At 38.4% G+C, this 19,000-nt stretch overlaps 1 protein-coding gene across 6 annotated transcripts in view; it reads left to right on the top strand.

Annotated features, from left to right (window-relative positions):
• The first annotated feature begins 258 nt into the window (after positions 1-258).
• The window catches only part of ldb2a (LIM domain binding 2a), an 88,454-nt gene continuing 69,712 nt past the window's right edge, over positions 259-19,000 (top strand). For all 6 annotated transcript variants that reach the window (XM_029441623.1, XM_029441618.1, XM_029441622.1 and 3 more), the window contains exon 1: positions 259-504. In XM_029441623.1, coding sequence (XP_029297483.1) covers positions 373-504 — 132 coding nt within the window. In that variant the 5' untranslated portion in view covers positions 259-372. The remainder of the gene's footprint in view (positions 505-19,000) is intronic.

Below are 19,000 nucleotides of genomic sequence, written 5' to 3'. Positions count from 1 at the left end.
CAATGCAGCACTTTAGAATAGAAACAAAACACACAAAGAAACACAAGCACATGCACACACAGATCTTACGTTGAACTTTGCAAGAGTGCAAAACTGAGTGTAGGTCTTGAGGGAACAGGAAACGACTTCCCTCCTCCCCCTTCAATTTTGCCCCCCCCTTCCCCTGTTCCTCCTCCCCCCTCCTCCCTCCTCCTCCTCCTCCTCCAGCACCACGCTATAGCAGCGAACTAGGCAGGCCAACTTGCAGAGTGCAGCTCAGCCTCGACAGAGGCTGCTTCCTACTGGGGGTCTTCGGAGAGCATCGCACTCCAATGTGCGCTGCTGTGCCCGCTGGATGTTGAAATCGCGCCGCGCGCCTCGCCAGGAGCCACCATGTCCAACTCAACCCAAGACCCGTTCTACTCGTCTCCTTTCGGACCCTTCTACAGGAGACACTCGCCCTACATGGTCCAGCCCGAGTATCGGATCTACGAGATGAACAAGCGGCTGCAGGCGCGCACAGAGGTGAGCCGGCCGGGGATAGTAACTGCTGCACGGTCCCGCTTAGGTTGCGGTACCGGAGGGAGGGTAGCGGACTGTGGAGGTCCGGAGCGGAGAAGAAGGGAAGGGATGTTGGGGCTGGAGAGAGACGGGCTCGGGTCCGTGTTAAGGTCTGTCAATCAGGAGGTGTGGATGTGATGCCAAAAGTGCCAAACATTCCTGAGGTGAAAGTAAACAGACTGTACGCTGCAAGAGATTTCCTCGTCTGAAGTCTGTTTTATTGGAAAGAAAGAGGATATGTGGAAGAGATGCTTTCACGTGGCCAATTAAGTTGTTTAAAATTCACGACATAAGTGTCACCTAGTCTGGTATGAGTTGGTTTGTCCACTTCAGCTGAAACTGCACTGCAAATACATGACATTTGAGGATTTCATTTAATATTTTACTCTGAGACAAACACTTTGTTTGGCATTGTGACCTATTAACACACAAAGTTATACATACAAATAACACTAATTGTTGTGGTTGAAAGACTATTGAAGTCTAACCAGCCTGCATGAGGCAAAGTAGCATTTTAATTCATTTGCAAGCATTTACATATCGCATTTTTTTTAAATTTGCATATTTTGTTTATTTGGTTAAAAAAAACTGTAAAAGCTGAAGACTAACAAGAATATAGAGTTTGCTCGTTGTGGTGAAGTGTTTGTGGTGTAACTGCAAAATAATGATTCATGATTCATCACTGTGGATGAAGTTTTCTCAATGAAAGTGACCCTGATTGCAAAGGAAGATGATCATGACATAATTGCATGAGAATGAATTAATTCCACGTCAGTTTCCTGATGCTTCAACTAGTTGGGCGCTCAGCGAGTGTGAGTACAGTGTCATTCAGACTAAACCTTTGCTGATCCCACTGTGAATTATATAGCAAGCATCTGTCTTCAGCATCTGTTCTGTGATCTCAAATGTGTAAGTCTGCAGATAAAAAGTTCATCCAATATGTCAAGTTCTCCTCGAAAGGCATCTTTAGGGGAATAGAAACAGCAATGAAAAGCACCTTTGAGCAGTGAACTATTAATGTTAGGGCTGCAAATAAGGGTTCATTATGCTTTATTCTAATAATAATTGTTTCTCAATTGATTATAATCATTTGGTTTAAAGAACTACCAACACATGTTCATGGGAAACCAAAAGAGATTCACTTTATTATCACAGAAGAATAAGAAAAACTCAAAATATTCACAATTAAGAAACTAATACCAGTGATTTTTGGAATATTGACTTTAAAAAAATCATTTTAAAAATAAATATATTTAAAAAAAGGTGCCAATTAATTGTCTATTCACATTAACACCATGTTTCTTTTTAATAATATGAGTTCTCGGTGCTGCTGGAGCCTTTAAATTGGAATTTGTTTCCCACTGAGGCATAAAAACGGAGGTGTTTTGGATAAATATATCATAATGAAATGATTTGTTGTGAAATATTTGCAGTCATTTTGGAAATGTGTATTTTATAGCCAGACCCCAGCTGTGTTAATGCAGCAGCTCGCAGACTGATGCTGACTTTCCTTAAGAGGAACTTGCAACTTTAAGCAGACCAAGGCAATGTTGCTGAGATGCAACGGCCCAGTCTGATGCATTATTCATACGGAGTGGTCCAAGCCTCAGTGGACTCCCGTACCACACATACCCAGACACCAAGTGCAATCACCATGCGCACACCCACATGCATGCACATGTACGTACATACACACACACACACACACACACACAGACATACAGGAAGAATGCATGCATGTTAACGTACCACCTGACATGCCTACAGCACCAACAACACATAGATGTGAGCCCACAAACACACGTTACATGAGTTTAAACCATTACCTTCATCTCCTCAGACTAAATTATATAATTACATAATAATATAATTAGTTTTTTGTTCCCGTTGGTGTTCATAGCATCTTCATTCTCCTCCTCATCTTTTTTCTTTCTTTCGTCAGCAGCAGGTATAATATGTCTACTCTTTAGCGATGGTTATTGTTTGATTAAAATGCAGCCGGTGAATATAATGAGGAAAAAGTCATGTCTTATAGCGGGGGGGGGGGGGGAATGCTTATTTGTTTGCATCCAGATGTGCCATACAGCTCAGTTCAGGCGTTTAACAAAATTATATAGTAATTATCCTCATGAATGCAAAACTATTGCATGTGAAAAACATATTTGAGGAAAAGGTAAAAGATTTTTAAAGGAAATCTGCTTTTACAGAGCTCCATATATATATATATATATATATATATATATATATATATATATATATATATATATATCCATATATATAATGTCTAATTGTCTCTTCCACTGTGACTAAAGCAGATACTGTGTATGCCTCATGAAACAGACTTACTGAAGCTGTTTACTTCCTGTAAAGCGAGGTGAGCTGCTCTGGTCTTAATGATGGTGCGTGCCTGAAGGAGTCATTCTGCTGCTTCCTTTCTATCACTGAGCTGCTGCTCCGTCCATCTCTTCTAAGACGACTTTAACATTCAGCTCACATTTAGAAACAAGACCGTGTCAGTATCAGCGCAGGGTCAGGATGATGTTGTTACAAAACAGGAAGTTTGGGATGTTTCTTGCACAGACACAAAAAAAAAGAATCTGGATTCCATTAGAGGAAAACAGCTGAATTGTCCTGGTGGATAGCTTCTTGAATATTTCATCAAGGTTTTGCAGCTGCAGATCCATATCCTTGCAGAGAACTGATGTTTCATTGAAGTATCAGTTTGATTAACTTAGTTTATATAAATATATGACATATCTTAACCCTTGTGGTTTGTTAACATTGGCTTTATGTATTTATGTACAACATAATTACAATAATTGCTTCTTTTCTATCGAATAATTTCTCTTATTTAAACCCAGTGTGTAGAAAAGTACAGAAATGACCATAAAGTATTGTTATTACACCACATAATTAAATATTTTATGTTATGCATGAACACATTTATTATAAGACAGAAGTATGTTCAGTATGTTATCGTACATAGTGATGTTACTTACAGCTTTGTTCATTAGTATTATGAAACTCCTATAAGAGAAGTACAAACAGATATAATATTTGGGATGTTTTACAGAACACCTAAACATAAGGAATCTTTTTTGAAACATGTCATCGGTTTAAAATCATGTTTATAAGTAATTCTAAGGAACAAAGTCATGAAGTATGAAGGTGATAAAACAACTTTAAGTTTATTTTCTTTGAGCTGTTAAAGAGCGATATGGAGGGAAATCAAATACGTCAATATTGATATTGTACGGTTGAATATTGGTGCTTACACAATGAGATCCATCAGTAATAATAAGTGGGGAAAGCTAGAACAGTGTTGGAAATGACATCTCTTTACTGTAATGCAGACTTTAAAACCAGGAAAGGAAACTTGTGCGATATCCAAAATCCGAGACGATATCTCGTCTCATATCACGAACAATAAATCAACTAAAACACTAAAGAGGCAGAAAGTATATGAAACCCAAAGAACATATAATACTGAATGCTGTCCCTGAGACATATTAAAGCTTTTCTTTGACTCGGTTTGTTGCTATATTTTGTTGATTCAGTCAAAATGACTTCAAGCTTTGTGAAAAGCAGTCGTGTCAGAATTATCAGCCAAGTAAAGATGCTTGACATCGTGAAAGGACTTCCATTGTTAAGGATAAGAATGCCTCCGAGCGTACTTAACATCGTGCTTGCTGGCGGGCCGTCGAAGCGACATGACTCAGTGTAGTTTGCATTCCCATCGCTCTGAGTAGTTTAAACAGGGGGACTGACTAAGCCTCAGTTCGACACCACCTTTCAGAAAAGTGTTGAAGGAGTCGACTGAAGTCACTCTTCTGTTGGAAATTCTTCCATTTGTCTTATTCATGAGTGTGCTTTTGAATTTGCTTGGCTGGTGGTGCAACTGCTGCTCGCACTGGCAGGCGCAGGACTCAAGGACTTGACACTTGGAGGAGACTTTCTTACCCCCAGAGGAAGCTACAGTCTGTACCAGTTTAAGTGACATCTGTAGCACAGGCTTTATTCAGTGAATCCTCCTGGAGTGAAATAACAAGTTGTTAGAATTAGACAGAGACATGTTATTCTGTTTTCATGCTTTGGGTTTCACATCCTGCGTACTGTATTCTCGCACGGACTGGAACTTTAAGTGGACGATGTTTCCAGCATCTCCAGAGAATGAACTTCACCAGGAAGAAAACATTTGTTTGCTTTGAGCATGTGGTGTGTACGTGTAGGGCTGCACCTGATGATTACTTTAATTATCCATTCATCTGTTGATTACTTCATTTATAATCTCAGAAAATAGTGAAATATGTTCATCTCAGTGTCGATTCAAAACTCAAAGATAGTCAGAACAAAACAGAGAAAAGCAGCAAATCTTCACCATGTTTGGAGGTTTTGACATGAATTATTAATTGATCATCAAAGTAATTGACTAATCAACTGATCTATTCAGCTTCACTTCAGTGATGAGTCATGTCATTAACAAATAATCTGTATTTCTATCTATAAAATTATATAAATTAACCTAAAGATATTGTGTTTATTATCACATAAAGTGACGAAAAGAAACAAATCTGCACAAAGGAGAAGAATTGTTCGGGAAAAATGACTTAAATGATTAATAATTATCAAAATAGTCTTCTTTAATCCAGTAATCAGACAATCGACTAATTGTTTCATCTTGGAGTGATAATGAAATGCTATATTTGAAAAGGACAATGTCTCCCTTTGAATTGAGGTTTGAAACACATTGTGGTTTTTATGATTTAATGCTTTCACAAATACACAGAAACATCTGATATGATCCGCATGGTCGGCTTTCGGCTCGTTAACAAAGCTAATGGCTTCACTTTGAGGTGAAACTCGTCCTTCACCACCTGCTGAAGGACTGCTTTCTGTTCCTTCTCAGTAACAACCTTTTTCACCTGCCGTGCACTCGAGAGAGAAGCTCACATGGAAATAAGAAAGAATAAAAAAAAACCCTGACGACACAACAAGTACTGTGTGCTTGCCTGGGATCAGCGCTCACCTTTGAACTGATAACTGTGCCGCAGCTTAAACAGTCCTGCTCCTGTGATGACTCGGGGTCTGTTTCTATCCCAACCTTATTACCTGCTCCATTCATACTTATTACCTGCCTGGCTGTATTTCTGCAGCGGGCTGACTGCTATCCCATTACCTTCATTTTACACAATGTGAACCTGCGGTGACCTGGCAATCTAAACAGGCTTTGATGTGGATTTGATGCCATGCATACGGTGTGACCACATTGTTTCTGTGCTGTCGCTCTGGGGGCACTGGCCCCGCCGTACGGAGGCAGCTGCGATGATTTGTGGGGGAATTTGACACTTAAGCATATGCAAATGAACCGGCGGATTAACATTCAGAGGAGGGGCTTGGTCGACCTCAGCCGGTGTAAGGCCATTAGCATAGCAGACATTAATATTCAGCAGAAGAGAGCGGGGACACAGAATAACACTGTAAGTAAAACTACAACACAGAGGGTGAACGAGAAGGAAAACAAAAGCATTTTAATGGAGGCGCCATAATAATACCCACAGGGCTGCGTTGAGAATCCTCTGCTGCTGACAGTGGGTCTAATGGTCACACTCTTCCTCAGTGGGTATACAAAAAATCAGTAGCAGTGATTGTCAGGCCATTCATTGGATTCTTGTGTCTATTGCACATAGTTAGTCTCATTCTCATTATTCAAATAGGCCCACAGACCAGAGTCATTGGTTCGACTGTGGGACTGGAGGAACTGGAGTGTTCATTATGGCAAAATCTCTTGTTCCTGTCAGGGGCAAAGTGGATCTGTTCCCATCAGCACGACGTGTCAGATTGACATGAATAGGCTTATGATGTAGAGGTCAAGTTGCCACTGAGCTGTAAGGTTCACAGAGAGGGATTAAAGATGAGCCACCAAGATCACACAAAGGAAGTTTTTACTTCACCAAATGTTAGAACTGCAAATCATGATTTTCATCATCGATTCTCCTGAAGATTATTTCCTCAATTAACACAATTTCTGAAGATGTATGTCTTTACGTTGTATAAAGAGATTTAGTTTGGTTTACTCTCATAAGAGCTGCAGCAACCAGTCGATTCATTGACAGAGAAAAATAAACGTTGAAGTAATTTTTCATGCAAAAATGGCAGAAAATGCAGTTTTCTCTGGAATATGGAGATTTGATGATGAAGTTTTTTTTAATTGTATTAAACTGAATATATTTTAGGTTTTGGATAAAACAAGACGTTTAAAGACGTCACATTCAACTTTGAATAACTGCAAAAAATGTCACTTTTTCTTGAAATCTTAAGAACAAATGATTAATCTCTTAACTAGAAAATAATCTGCAGATTAATCGACAATGAGAATAATGATTAGTTGCAGCCCTGACGATCATACAAGACAAAGAAACACTGCAATCTTCACATGTGAAGGAACCAGCACATTTAAACAATGAATTATCAGAATGCTTGCTGATTGAGTCATCCATCCATTGAATATTTGTTTTAACCCTACAAAACATCACATTTTAAAGCCATATTCAATGTTTAAACAACAAAACCAATGGTTTCATGTTATAATGGATCTATTTGATCAGCTCACACCTCACACGGAGGATGCAAAAGACAAAAGCATGTTTGTTTTCATGTTTCATTGGATCCCATTAGCCTCTGTTACAGCTAATCTCCCTGACACACATTAAAAGTCCAAAAAAACACAAATACGATCGTGACAGCAAGATAATCTTAAATCAGCATAACTCAGTCTATAGCAACACGACACGATCAATATTATCAATACATGCTTCAGATGACCCAGAAATATGAAGACTTTTGCAAAGAAATACAAATAAATGCAAAGTAATAACTACAACAGAGTAGAAAATAAAATGTTTTTCAAGAGGAGATCTTGGACGGTTTTCGCCCCTATGTTTGAAAAGTATAAGTATTTACATTACATTATATGATTGTGTTTTAATTCTGACACTGAATACAGCTATATTTAAGTATGCAACCATTCATAAAATACATACATATCTCATCATATGATTAAAAGCTAAACTTCTTCTGAGCTGAGAAACATTTCCACATCTTTAAAGAACTATAGGACTTCCTAAGATGTTTAAATGTTAGTAACGGAGACATTTCTTACAGTGTACGTGTGTGAAACTGGCTGAGAGTAAGAGAGTAATTACCACAAAGGTGTTGAACATCACGGCGCCCTTATCTGAACCATTACTGCCGGATGTATCTACCATCAGGGAAAACAAGCCACTGCAGGTATCAGTGAAAAGGCTCCACGTGTCACGACTTGAGTTTTTTAATGACGGGAAACTGAACAAAAGGCTTTAAAATCAATTAATCAATTATTAAAAGCATGTTAAGTATATTTTTGGTCTTCTTGTTTTGCAGATGTTTTCTGTTCAAAGCAGCTTCAGAGCTAATTAATAAAAGTGGACAAGATATTAGTATTGATTTATTTATTTGTCTATTAAATTATCATATACATTTAAATCAAAGATCATCGTTTATGCTTCCTGCCACTCGCGAAACAATGAAAGAAACACAACAATGAAGTCATAAATAAGTCTATAGCATTAGTTATTTACTGACTAACAGCATTATTATTTCTCTCTATCTATAATACGTGTTGTTATTATGATTCACAGACTTATTGACAAACTCACATCTGCTTTTGTGGATCCGTAAAACGTTGCTCGGAGCTCTTGCATTTAAAACAAAAAGCATTTTCATAATGCTGAAAGGACTGAATCACATTAGCTTCTGCCTCCCTTAGTTAACTCCCTGCCTGCTCCCCCCCCCCTCCCCCCTCGCCAAATTAAAGAATAACGCTGCTCCACGGTGAGCGGACAGGCTGATAGTTTTGAAAAGAAGGAAAAAATTAACCTTATCCTCAGATAACTGCTCTTTGCTGTTGACTTAGCTGCATGCCTGTTTATTATTTAATTCCTTATAAAGCTGCTCTTTGGTGTAAAATCTCTGAATATGTTTTGAAGTGCATTTAGTCCAGGAAAACTGATTATTCTGCGCAGATTAACATACAATTTAACTGCACAGTTAAATACTGTATTCAAAGTTCTGGGTGACAGTAATTAATGTTTGCTCATACAGAGCGATAGAACATTTCTAAACTATTAGGCGACAAAGGGAGAACCAGTCTGGTGGCCCGGGCACAATAACAAAAGTGACACAAGTCAGACAAACTGTCACAATGACAGTAACACAAACTAACGCATGAAAACAATGTCTTTTAAAACGGCTGCAATCCATATTTTTATATTAATGTTTCAAATGGCAACGTGACAATTAGGGCAGAACAATCATAGCGTCACTTCTGGCTGCAGCAGGCAGCTGTGTGAGCGGAACATTTCGCAGCTGAAGAGGAAGATATGGTAGAGACCAAAAGCAGCGCTAAAAGAGAGTAAATGTTAGAGTTACATTCATCTAAATGAACGATAATGTTGCTCTGTAACAGCTGGATGTGTAAATAAGCAACTGTTATTTACATACATTCATATTGAACAGCTGTATACTGCTAACACCGTATGGATGTGATTGCTTGTATGTAAAACATGAATAACTTTCTTTTATTATGTAGTCTGACAGTCATAACTGAAGGAGAACTTAATAATAAATACATATAGGGATAAAGCAACACGCTGTGTTTCCATCACACACGCTCATCAGTCCCATGTTTGCGTTTGTGTATTCTCTTTTGTCTGTTGTACTTGTCGTCACTTGTCCTGCAGTCACTTAATAACACAATAATAAATGGCCACTTCCATCATCAGTGATTGTTTCCAGAGCTGATGATGGAAGCAGCTAACGAGAGCTTTCCCGCTTGTTTCTTATTTCTGTTGCACATGTGGCATACTGACGATTACAGGACGGCAGATACACACAGTGTCGAGACATTTAAAAGATCTATACACACGTTTGGATCTCCTCCAGCGTGTATATTTAATATGCCACGTTCACACAATAGTTTCACTCCGTCCGGTAATGTCACGCTGAACATGGGATGCTCTGAGAGGATGTTCCCAGAAAATTATACGAAGAAAAGAAAAAGCACACAAGGCCTCTGGTGAAACAATGAGCGTCAGTCACATGCAGCAGGATGCTCGGACAATAGTCCCACCTTTTTCCTGGCCCTTTCCCGTGGTTCCTTCCAGGCTGCACTGTCGCTCAGATAACGGAGGAGACGGACGGGCCTGTAGTCCGTCCATGTCCTGTTGTTCTCTCCCCCCGATGTGCGTTAGAGAGTCCGTCCTGTAACAGAGAGGTCACAGGTTGGATCTTTGCTGCAGCCGGTGCGTTCAAGTCCTTGAGGATTGTTTTAGGAATTCTCAGATATAAAACAAAGTGACTGAAACTGTAGTCCTACGCTTTAGTACATCTCCTCTGGCCTCAAAATTAAACCATTACAAACGAGTCTTTGGAAAAATAAATCTGTTTTATCATCCAACAAAGGCCGTTGGTGATGTTTGGGTAGGTTTAAGCACTTTGTGAGATGCAGAAATCGATGGTGGTTTTGGGTCAGAATGACTTTGTTAAGGTCAGGGCACCCTTGTTGTCTTGGTTACAATAGTAACCACTTGATTGAGGTTAAGGAACGACCAACATCATGATTAAAAGAAGCCATACAGGGGTTTCCCGTGTTAGAGTCAGACACTTTATTGACACATCCATCATCCACCTGAATGTACTGTAAACGTACAGCACGCTGTTTTTAAGGATTTGCTGAAGTGACTACAGCTGTTATGTTTCTTAGGAGAACAGCCTCGTTTTGGAGAATTGTATTGTCCTTTATAGCATCTCCAAGACGTTTGAAGGATTGTCTGCTTCTAGGCAAGTTGTTTTTTTTGTAATGCTCGCCATTATCCATCTTTTCTGGGATTTATCTTCTCCATATTTTGCAATGTTTGTTTCTAACCGAAGTAATGACAAAATACTGACGTGCAGGAACATTTTTGTCAACAATATGATAATTTCTTTGTTGAATTTTCACCCGTTTCATGTTCTGTATTCACTGTCCTAATTGTCTATCATCCTATACTTTTCCTTCGCAGTCTTCTACTCCAGTTTAAACTGGAAGCGAGGTTGACTTCATTTCCATATAGTCACACAATAAGCTGGTCAAAGTAGATTTTCTTTAGTCTTTTAACATTGATTGGCTTTTTGAATGACACTTAGCTTGTTGAAAGCAGAGCAACTTTTGGTGTAACCTTACAGTAGCTGAAGAATATTACAATATTTCATCATTGAGCTTAAAAAAAGAGTTGAGCACTAGATGCGGAGGAGAAACACGGTACTTCAGGTTAGTTGCACCAGCCTCCGCTCCGCTGCTTTCTGGATGTTTCGTCATTTTGCTGATCAGCTGTTTGACTTTTTTTTCCCGTGAGACGAACTGAAGCAAACCGTTCTTAGTATTAGTACAGAATACTATTAAATGTGTGTGTGCAGTTATTTAGAAAACACTTGCTGAGCATGCATGCTCTTCTTCAATCCTTCAGTCACAAAAAACGTCCTGCATGAAGTCAAACTCCCGCTCTGCTGAAGTGTCATTAGGCAAGGCACCGAACACCTCTGGAGGCAGAGACATATCATCATATCCTTCTTATTCTGGCACCCAAACAATGTTGGTTTATAATAGTTATTACACAATCACAATGCCATATGATGTGTGACATGATGTCAGTGTCGTATAAACATTTTGCTCTTTAGTCACTAGTTTGCATTTCATAGCTTTGCAGTGCCAAGGCATTTGTTAACACAATAAGAAACTGCAAATGCAATTATAATGCATTTTAATCAAATCAGACGCTGATCAGAATTAAATGTTTTTGGTGGAGTTAAGACCAAAATATTTAGTTATTATTATGCAGATGTAATTATGTGTAACAATGAAAAAAAACATTACAATATTATCAGATGAGTGAAAAATAAACATTAAATTCATCATTAAATAATACAGTTCAAAAGGAAATATTACAATTGTTATAATACTTTAAAAGAAATCTCCAATCAGTTAAACTAAATAAAGAAATATTCTATTTTGCCAAAGGTTATTAGTTAGAAGTTACATTTTTAGATAATGAATTTTATAAACATATTGCGTCGCACTGAGAAGCCGTCGTGGTCACATGTAGACGATCAGAGTAACGAGCGGCAGGTGACGACGTGTTTGAAGTTAAAGCATACTATAGTGGCGTTACACCAGAGCACATTCACCTGACGAGGAAGTGTGTTGATTGTTTATTAGTGTGTCCAAGTCCGCTCCTGAATCCTCACCTTCCTTTTACTTTTAATTTCTCCCGGGTGCTGCAAATAATTCGACTTCCCCGCTTTGTCATTCATGCATTTTGTTTATTATTTTCATCCTTATTGATGTTTGTTGTCATTTAACACGTTGCACTAATCGCCAGTCTCTGCTGGTGCATATTGACTTTTGTTTGTCTTCATGGAGGTGAGACACGGTTTTAAGCTGCCTGGGTTTTTAGTGAACTTGTACACATTTCAGTTTAAAGCTGGAACTAATGATTGTGTGATTTTTTAATCGTTTTAATGTTAAAAAACTCCAAAGTGATATCTTCAAATAGCCTGTTTCGTCTGACTAAAGACCAAAACCCAAAGATATTGAATTTACAAACAGAGAAAAGCCGTAAATCCTCTAATCAGGTGTTTACCAAGCTGGAGGTCGGGACCCCTGAAGGAGGTAACAAGATACATCTGAGGGGTCACCAGATGATTAACAAGTTAGGAAGACCACGACATCATTCTCCTCTGTAAAAGGATGTTGTTGTTGTTTGCTTTCTTATGAAATATAATACACAATAAAGTATAAATTGACATCTAAATATTATTCAAATCAAACCCTTTGTGCTTGCTTTAAGTTCTCACACCTCATAGGTGTTGAGTTTTATATCTTTCTAAAGGGTTGTGCTGTTGTGAACACAGAATAAAAGGATTTAGCTAATGCCTTGCTCCACTTGTCAATTTGTGTGTGTATTGATCAAGGGCACTTCAGCAGGACAATGATATTATTGCTGTTGTGGGGATCAATTCTGCAACCTTCTGGGTAAAAGCCAGTCGTGCTGAATGCATCCTTTAGTCATCGTAGCAGCTCTTCTTCATGCATTCCCTGCGCTAAAACAGCAGACAAACAACTTCTGTGTATTAACCTCGAGCTGAAATCTATACTTTAAACAATGAGCGGTCTCTGACTGCTGCTTGTAACTCCCGACACTAAAGAAACACAGAGAATGGGAACGATGCCTAAATAAATTGGCACATGCAATTAAATGTGGGAACTTCTTCTCTGACTTCATTTATATCCGAAAGTTAATTCCTGGTGAATGTGCAGTGGCTGTTCAAGGGCAATGACTTCCTCTTCCCAGCTGCTGCATTCATTCCTCCTCATTTGCATAATGCTTGGCTGGTGGCTGTAAGTTGGCCAAATGCAGCAACATGTTAAGTTTGCATTTTATGAAAACACTTAAGACCCAAGAGGATAAACCTGCGGCGATATCACCCATGTGCGCCGAGTCTGACATGATTAAAGTGGTGTTGTCTGTGTAGTCTAAAGGAGTGGTTCTTGTACTTCGTCATCCTAAGGACCGCTTAATAGAAGCAATACCTGCGTGTATGGTTAAGTTTTGTTTCAGGGGCCACGGTGTCTGGGGATTTCGTAAAGCGGTGATGAGAGAAACAACTGTATTCATTATCTTTTTATTGTTTTTTAAGTAACTGAATATTTGCTTGATCTGTTGACTCAAAAAGGCCGAGAGCCCAAGTTGACGTCATGTGATGTCCGACCACATCTCCAAAGCACAAACATAATCAATTTACAAGAAAGTAAAAGTAGCAAATCTTCACGTTTGATGCGCTGAATCCACAAAATGTTGTAATCTTTTGCTTGTTAAATAACTTAAACGACAGATTATCAAAAAGATTGTTGTCCGATTAAAAAGCCGTCGATCGATCCATCAAAGAATCAAGAAACGGAATTAAATTCAATTTTTTTTTTATATTGTTCACGTTGCATTTTCATTTAAAAAATCTTGACTCCAAAAATGTGAAAATGTTTTCTATGCACATCTCAGATGTCAAGGTTCTGCCACAACGAAGAAGAGAGTCATGGTCGTGCACATGAAGTGTGACTTTCTCTAAAAATACTATAGCTTTATTTGACTTCTATTTAAAATGGTTTATCTGTCAATGGCCTTCACCAAACAATCAAACAAAAGCTACCTTACTAAAGATCCTTTTAAGACGTAGAGTCTTTGGTTCTGTGAAGTTGTGATGCTCCCCAATAACCTGAAGCTGTTTGAATATTTGACAACAGTAAAACTTCCTTGGCCCATCATTTAGCTGGGCTGCCTGCTATTCAGGAGCTGAATGGGGTTTCAGAAATTGGTAGTTCTCCAAGGTCAGGCCCCAGACACGCCTACACTCTTGGAGGCTTTTCTGCCACAAGAGCCTAGAAGCAACAGCGGGAAGAAGAAAAAAACAGACTAACAAAAGCTTGCTGGGAAAAATGGTTAATGTAAAACATGGAGACATTAGTGGTTTATGGACTGTTAGGAAAGATAGAGTGAAGGAAGTGTGTGGCTGTAGGAGGTGTGAATATATGAACATATGTGTGTATAGATGCATGTGTACAAAGGGCTGTGTGTGTGTGTGTATACGGATATACAAAGGGTTGTTTTTATACTCAGTAAAACTTCTTGTGTTTTCATTGTGTCTTCTGTCTGAACATTTCTATATGCGAGGACTTAACCCTCAGCTCTGTTGCTATTTACTGAGGATCCTCCCTATGCTGTCCTTCCAATCCTCTGGATTTTCTGTAAATCCCGGAGCCTGGCCAGCACTGGTGATTTGTGGTTGGCTAGTGGGCAATTGACACATTGATAAATCCCCCTCAGATGGGGTGCGATCCGTTTGAATCAATAGAGCCTTATCGGCTGACGGGCGTCACGGCTGCGACCATGTCGGTTCACCTCGGGTCCCTCGGAGTCGGCCTGATTTGTAGCATTTGACAACAAACATCTTCACGCCACGTGGTTCGTCAGAGAGTCCACGGGTGTAAATGAAGGCAGGACGTTGTCTGTCAGTGAGCAGCTGCAGAGAGGACGGGAGACAGCTAGGGAAAGGGAGGCAGATGCAAGGAGAGACAGGCAGAGATGAAACACATAAAGACGGGTTATGGGCAATATGGCCAAAATCTTCTATCCTGAAATATGTCATTTCATATCACCATGTGTATTAAATAGTCCAAATTAAATAATTCTCATTTAATTAAGAACTTTAGTGCGAAATGAACATTACATCAGATTTTCTGAGAAGTTATGTGTCATTATCAGTGTAGACGACGCAATTGTGTATAACGATATCTGATTCCATCACGATGTGATTCCATTGGCAGACGATAAATTATAGCCCAACCCTAATTGGAAGACTTCTCTTTTCATATAAAATATGTCTCATTTGCAGTTTTATAACCTGCTGTCAGTGACAGATAAAAGTAGAGCTTCTAACATTTCCTGCAGTAGTCGAGGGATTGAAATTGAAGACATCCACAGCACCATGAGCCGGTTCAGCTTCAGCCAGAGGATTCATATGGCTCGTTTCCACTGGCCAGGCTGTAGCTGTTCTCCGGCCCGTCTGGCTCAGATCCAGCTTCTCCTCTGTCTTTAGATCCGAGCCAAACCTTGCCGTTCCACGCCTCAGCCAGCTACGTTTTACAACTTTTGGCGAGACTCTGGCCAAGAGCTGCCCAAAAGCTCCAGTTTGGAGGATTAATGGTCACTGATTCTAAATTGAGTGTCCCCTGCATATGCAGTAATGGAAAAGAGTTGAGCAACAATTAGCTTTAATAGCTAGCTCTACTAAATGTTTCATTTACGAAATATGTGATCTTTGGAAAAGAACAATAAAACTGTCAAGTGCTATTTGTTTTATTGTTGTGAAACTAAATGCTTTTCATGTCGTATGAAAAGTGCTTGTTATTTTCAGATTTCTCGGTTGTCTAGGTGGGGGGCTTTTTAACAGAGACACAAACTAAACCATATCATGGTTGGACCCTGCTGATATTTCTGCTACTCTGCTGTTCTGAAAACAGACTCTTTTTGTTGGCTGGTTGTAAGCCAAATATCAAAATGAACTATATTGAATTAGAGCAGAACATATTATTTTGTAAAAAGCTTCAGTTTCAGAAAAATGTTTGAAAACAGGGTACAGAGGAAAAACAATGAAAATAATAATAAAATTGAGTCTGTAAAGAAACCATTTATAAGTCACTGTGAGCGAAACCGAATAAATCCGAATGAGGGGGAGGTTAACTAAACATCTTCTGTAAAACTGAATAAGAGCCATTTTAAGGAAGACGGTATAGAATAAAAAAAGTGGGAGCTTACGTAAAACACTTTTCATTAAAACAGTAAGAGGATGCTTAATGAATAGTCTTTTAAACAGAGTGATGAGAGCCCTCAGGATGACAGCACTCGAACAAATTCATCTCCAACACTAATCCATGCAGTTTGAGTCAAAATAGGGCTCACACCTTTTCATGAAATCCTCTAACCTATTTCAGCAGCAGGGAAAGTTCAGGTGGAATACTTGTTCTGGGATTGGCACCAGAAAAGAAATGTAAATGCTGAACTTCAAGGATAAAACTTGTGATATTCTATATTTTGATTATAGTCAACAAATGCCATGAGAACCAAAACCAACAATAAATGTACCCCATTAACAATGATTGTCTGTGTACCGAAAGCCTGATATAGTGTGTTGTTCTGTGCCATGAGTAGTGGTTGTAATGGAGAAAGTTACTTCTTTAGGCTTTACTTAAGTTAAAGTAGTAATACCGCACTATATAATCCTATATTCAAAGCTGGAGCTAGTTTAATCTGTTAAAAAAAATATTTTTTATGAGCTGATCAGTACAAATGTATTTTTAAATAATACATATTATTAAGGAAAATAAGAAACATGGAGAACAAGTATACTACTTCTAGATCATCTCTGGTATACTTAATGAACTTAATACTTAATTTGTTTTCATTTTTATTAATTAACTTGTCCCATTAGTTATGATATGTAGGTTGGAGCTTTTATTTTGAAAGTCTAACGTCGGTAGTAGCCGTAATCAACGGTTCAAACGACAAGAGACAAATATCGTTTTTCGTGTTTATAAATGTCGTAGTTAGTGTTTGTTTGGCACTTGACTGACAATGGCACAAGGTTTGTTGATGTTTTGTTTCACATTATGTTTGATATTGAGTGATATTATAACGTTTTTTCATAATTGTAGTAAGTTTGAAAGCGAATGTGTTCAAGCTAGCTAGCCTTCTGTTAGCTCAATGCACCGTTATTTCTGTATCCGGTCAATTAGCATTTCCATATCCGGGAGGAAGTGTGTTATGACGGTAGCTACGGTTGGTTTATGGGAGACACAACTAGTCAATAAAGATTAATTAATAGATATCACCCAGAAACTTCCCCAGTTGATAGCTTATACTAAATACATATTTTTTTGCATAACAAGTTTTCTAAAATGTTATGTTTAAATATGTAAATGAGGCATTATGTTATTAAATGTGTACATTTGCATGCATTTCCAAAGCATACATCTGAACATTGGATACAGCCAGGTTCAAACTTCTTGTTTAATCGTGTTGTCATATTAGAGTCAGAGGTGTTTCCAGATCTTATTCTTATTTATCTATTGTTGCCATGGTTTTAGGAATAACATATTCTATAATGATATTTGAACAAACCCCTCTTTAAAGACATTCAGAATATAGATATATAGTTTTGTGTATGTAAGTGCTATTGAAGTGGAGATTTCTGGCTCAGTATGAGACAACCTTTACAGATATGTAATATTCCATACATTTTGCAAGACACTACAGGTGAATAGGGTAAACATATTTAGCAAATATAAATCATTGATTACTTACATTTATTAATTATTAATTGATGAATTATTAATGTATTATTATTAATTAATCTAATGTCTTAATGCCTAACTTTTGGTGAACAAAGCAGGAATATGTTGATCTGTAGCACTCTAATGTCATTAAGTTGAATAAAAACGGCCAGTTAAAGAGTTCGGCCATCGTTCAGTTAGCGATGCTACAGCATAAGTGAGGCGCACTTTTGAACTCGGTGCTTCATTATGATGAACATGGCCACTATGGTTTTTATGAGTAGCTTCCACGTGCACCGTGATGCTGCTGGTAATACTCAGTAGGGCACCAAATATGTATTACTCCATGATCAAAATGTTTTAAAGATTTTTTGAAAGTTAAATGAACAAACAGAAACCATTGAGAGATGGACTTACATTTTGATCTCTAGGATAGGATTTGTAGAGAATCAGAAAAATATAGTACAATGCCAGCTTTATCCTTTAATGCTTAATACAGATGCTAAGAGTTATGTTACTCAGATCAACTTTAATAGCACCTTTCATACAATCATACAGCCCAAAGCGTGTCACAGAGCAAGATTAAAACAGCACAGACAACGAAGTAAAAACAAAAATAGAATTTTGCGAGACTAAAAATGACAGAAAATAAAATGGTAAATGTCATTAAAAGTAGTTCAAGGAGCCGAGTACGCAAGTAAGATTATAGTGAGCTGTGTGTGTGCGTGTGTGTGCTCTTCGCTTGACTGTCAGTCCCAGGAGTTCCCGCCCCCTCATGGTGCTGGATCATGGGTAGACCTCGTTCTGAATGCGGAGTTTCTATCGCTGTCTGTTTTGTACTGGTGTGTCACTCTTTTCCGTCAGTCTCTTCTGAATTAGATGTATTGATATGAGTCAGACACCACACACATGCTGGCTGTTCACATTCAATGATTCTCACAGTATGACACACAGTTAGTCAAACACACACAGACACACACGGCAGCTCATGCAGTGCGCTCCCGGTGGACAGCTGGCCAGTGATACATGCACATACACAGAGATACACTGGCAGGTTTCCACATGTTAATTTGTTGTACAGTGAGGGTGTGTGAACTGTTCTGTCACATTACACTGATTGATCTAATGGGGGCGCTATAATTACAACGTTGTAATAACAATAGATGATGTTTTTGCTACAGCGGGTCCAGTTTTTGATGTATGTATGCACCATTGACACATTTAGCTCAGTGTTTATGGTGCTGCAGTTTTTAAAGTAATCTTGTTAAAGTGAAAAGGATGGTCAACTTTTGCAAACATTAAAAGGGCCATAATTACTGTACTATGGCCTTAGGTTGTTTTAATTGAAATATTCTGTTAAAGTTTTATTTAATTAACTATTTTGATAATTTGTTAATGGAAAAAAATGCCCAACAACAAACAAGTTGTTGCCTCCAGCTTCTCAAATGTGAGGATCTGCTGCGTTTCTCTGTATCACATCATTGTAAATGTACAATAATAGTC

Source organism: Cottoperca gobio, chromosome 10 (assembly GCF_900634415.1).
Source record: "Cottoperca gobio chromosome 10, fCotGob3.1, whole genome shotgun sequence".
In the NCBI taxonomy this organism is placed as follows: domain Eukaryota; kingdom Metazoa; phylum Chordata; class Actinopteri; order Perciformes; family Bovichtidae; genus Cottoperca; species Cottoperca gobio.
Note: the sequence above shows the minus strand (reverse complement) of the source record. Positions and strands in the feature narration are given on the sequence as shown.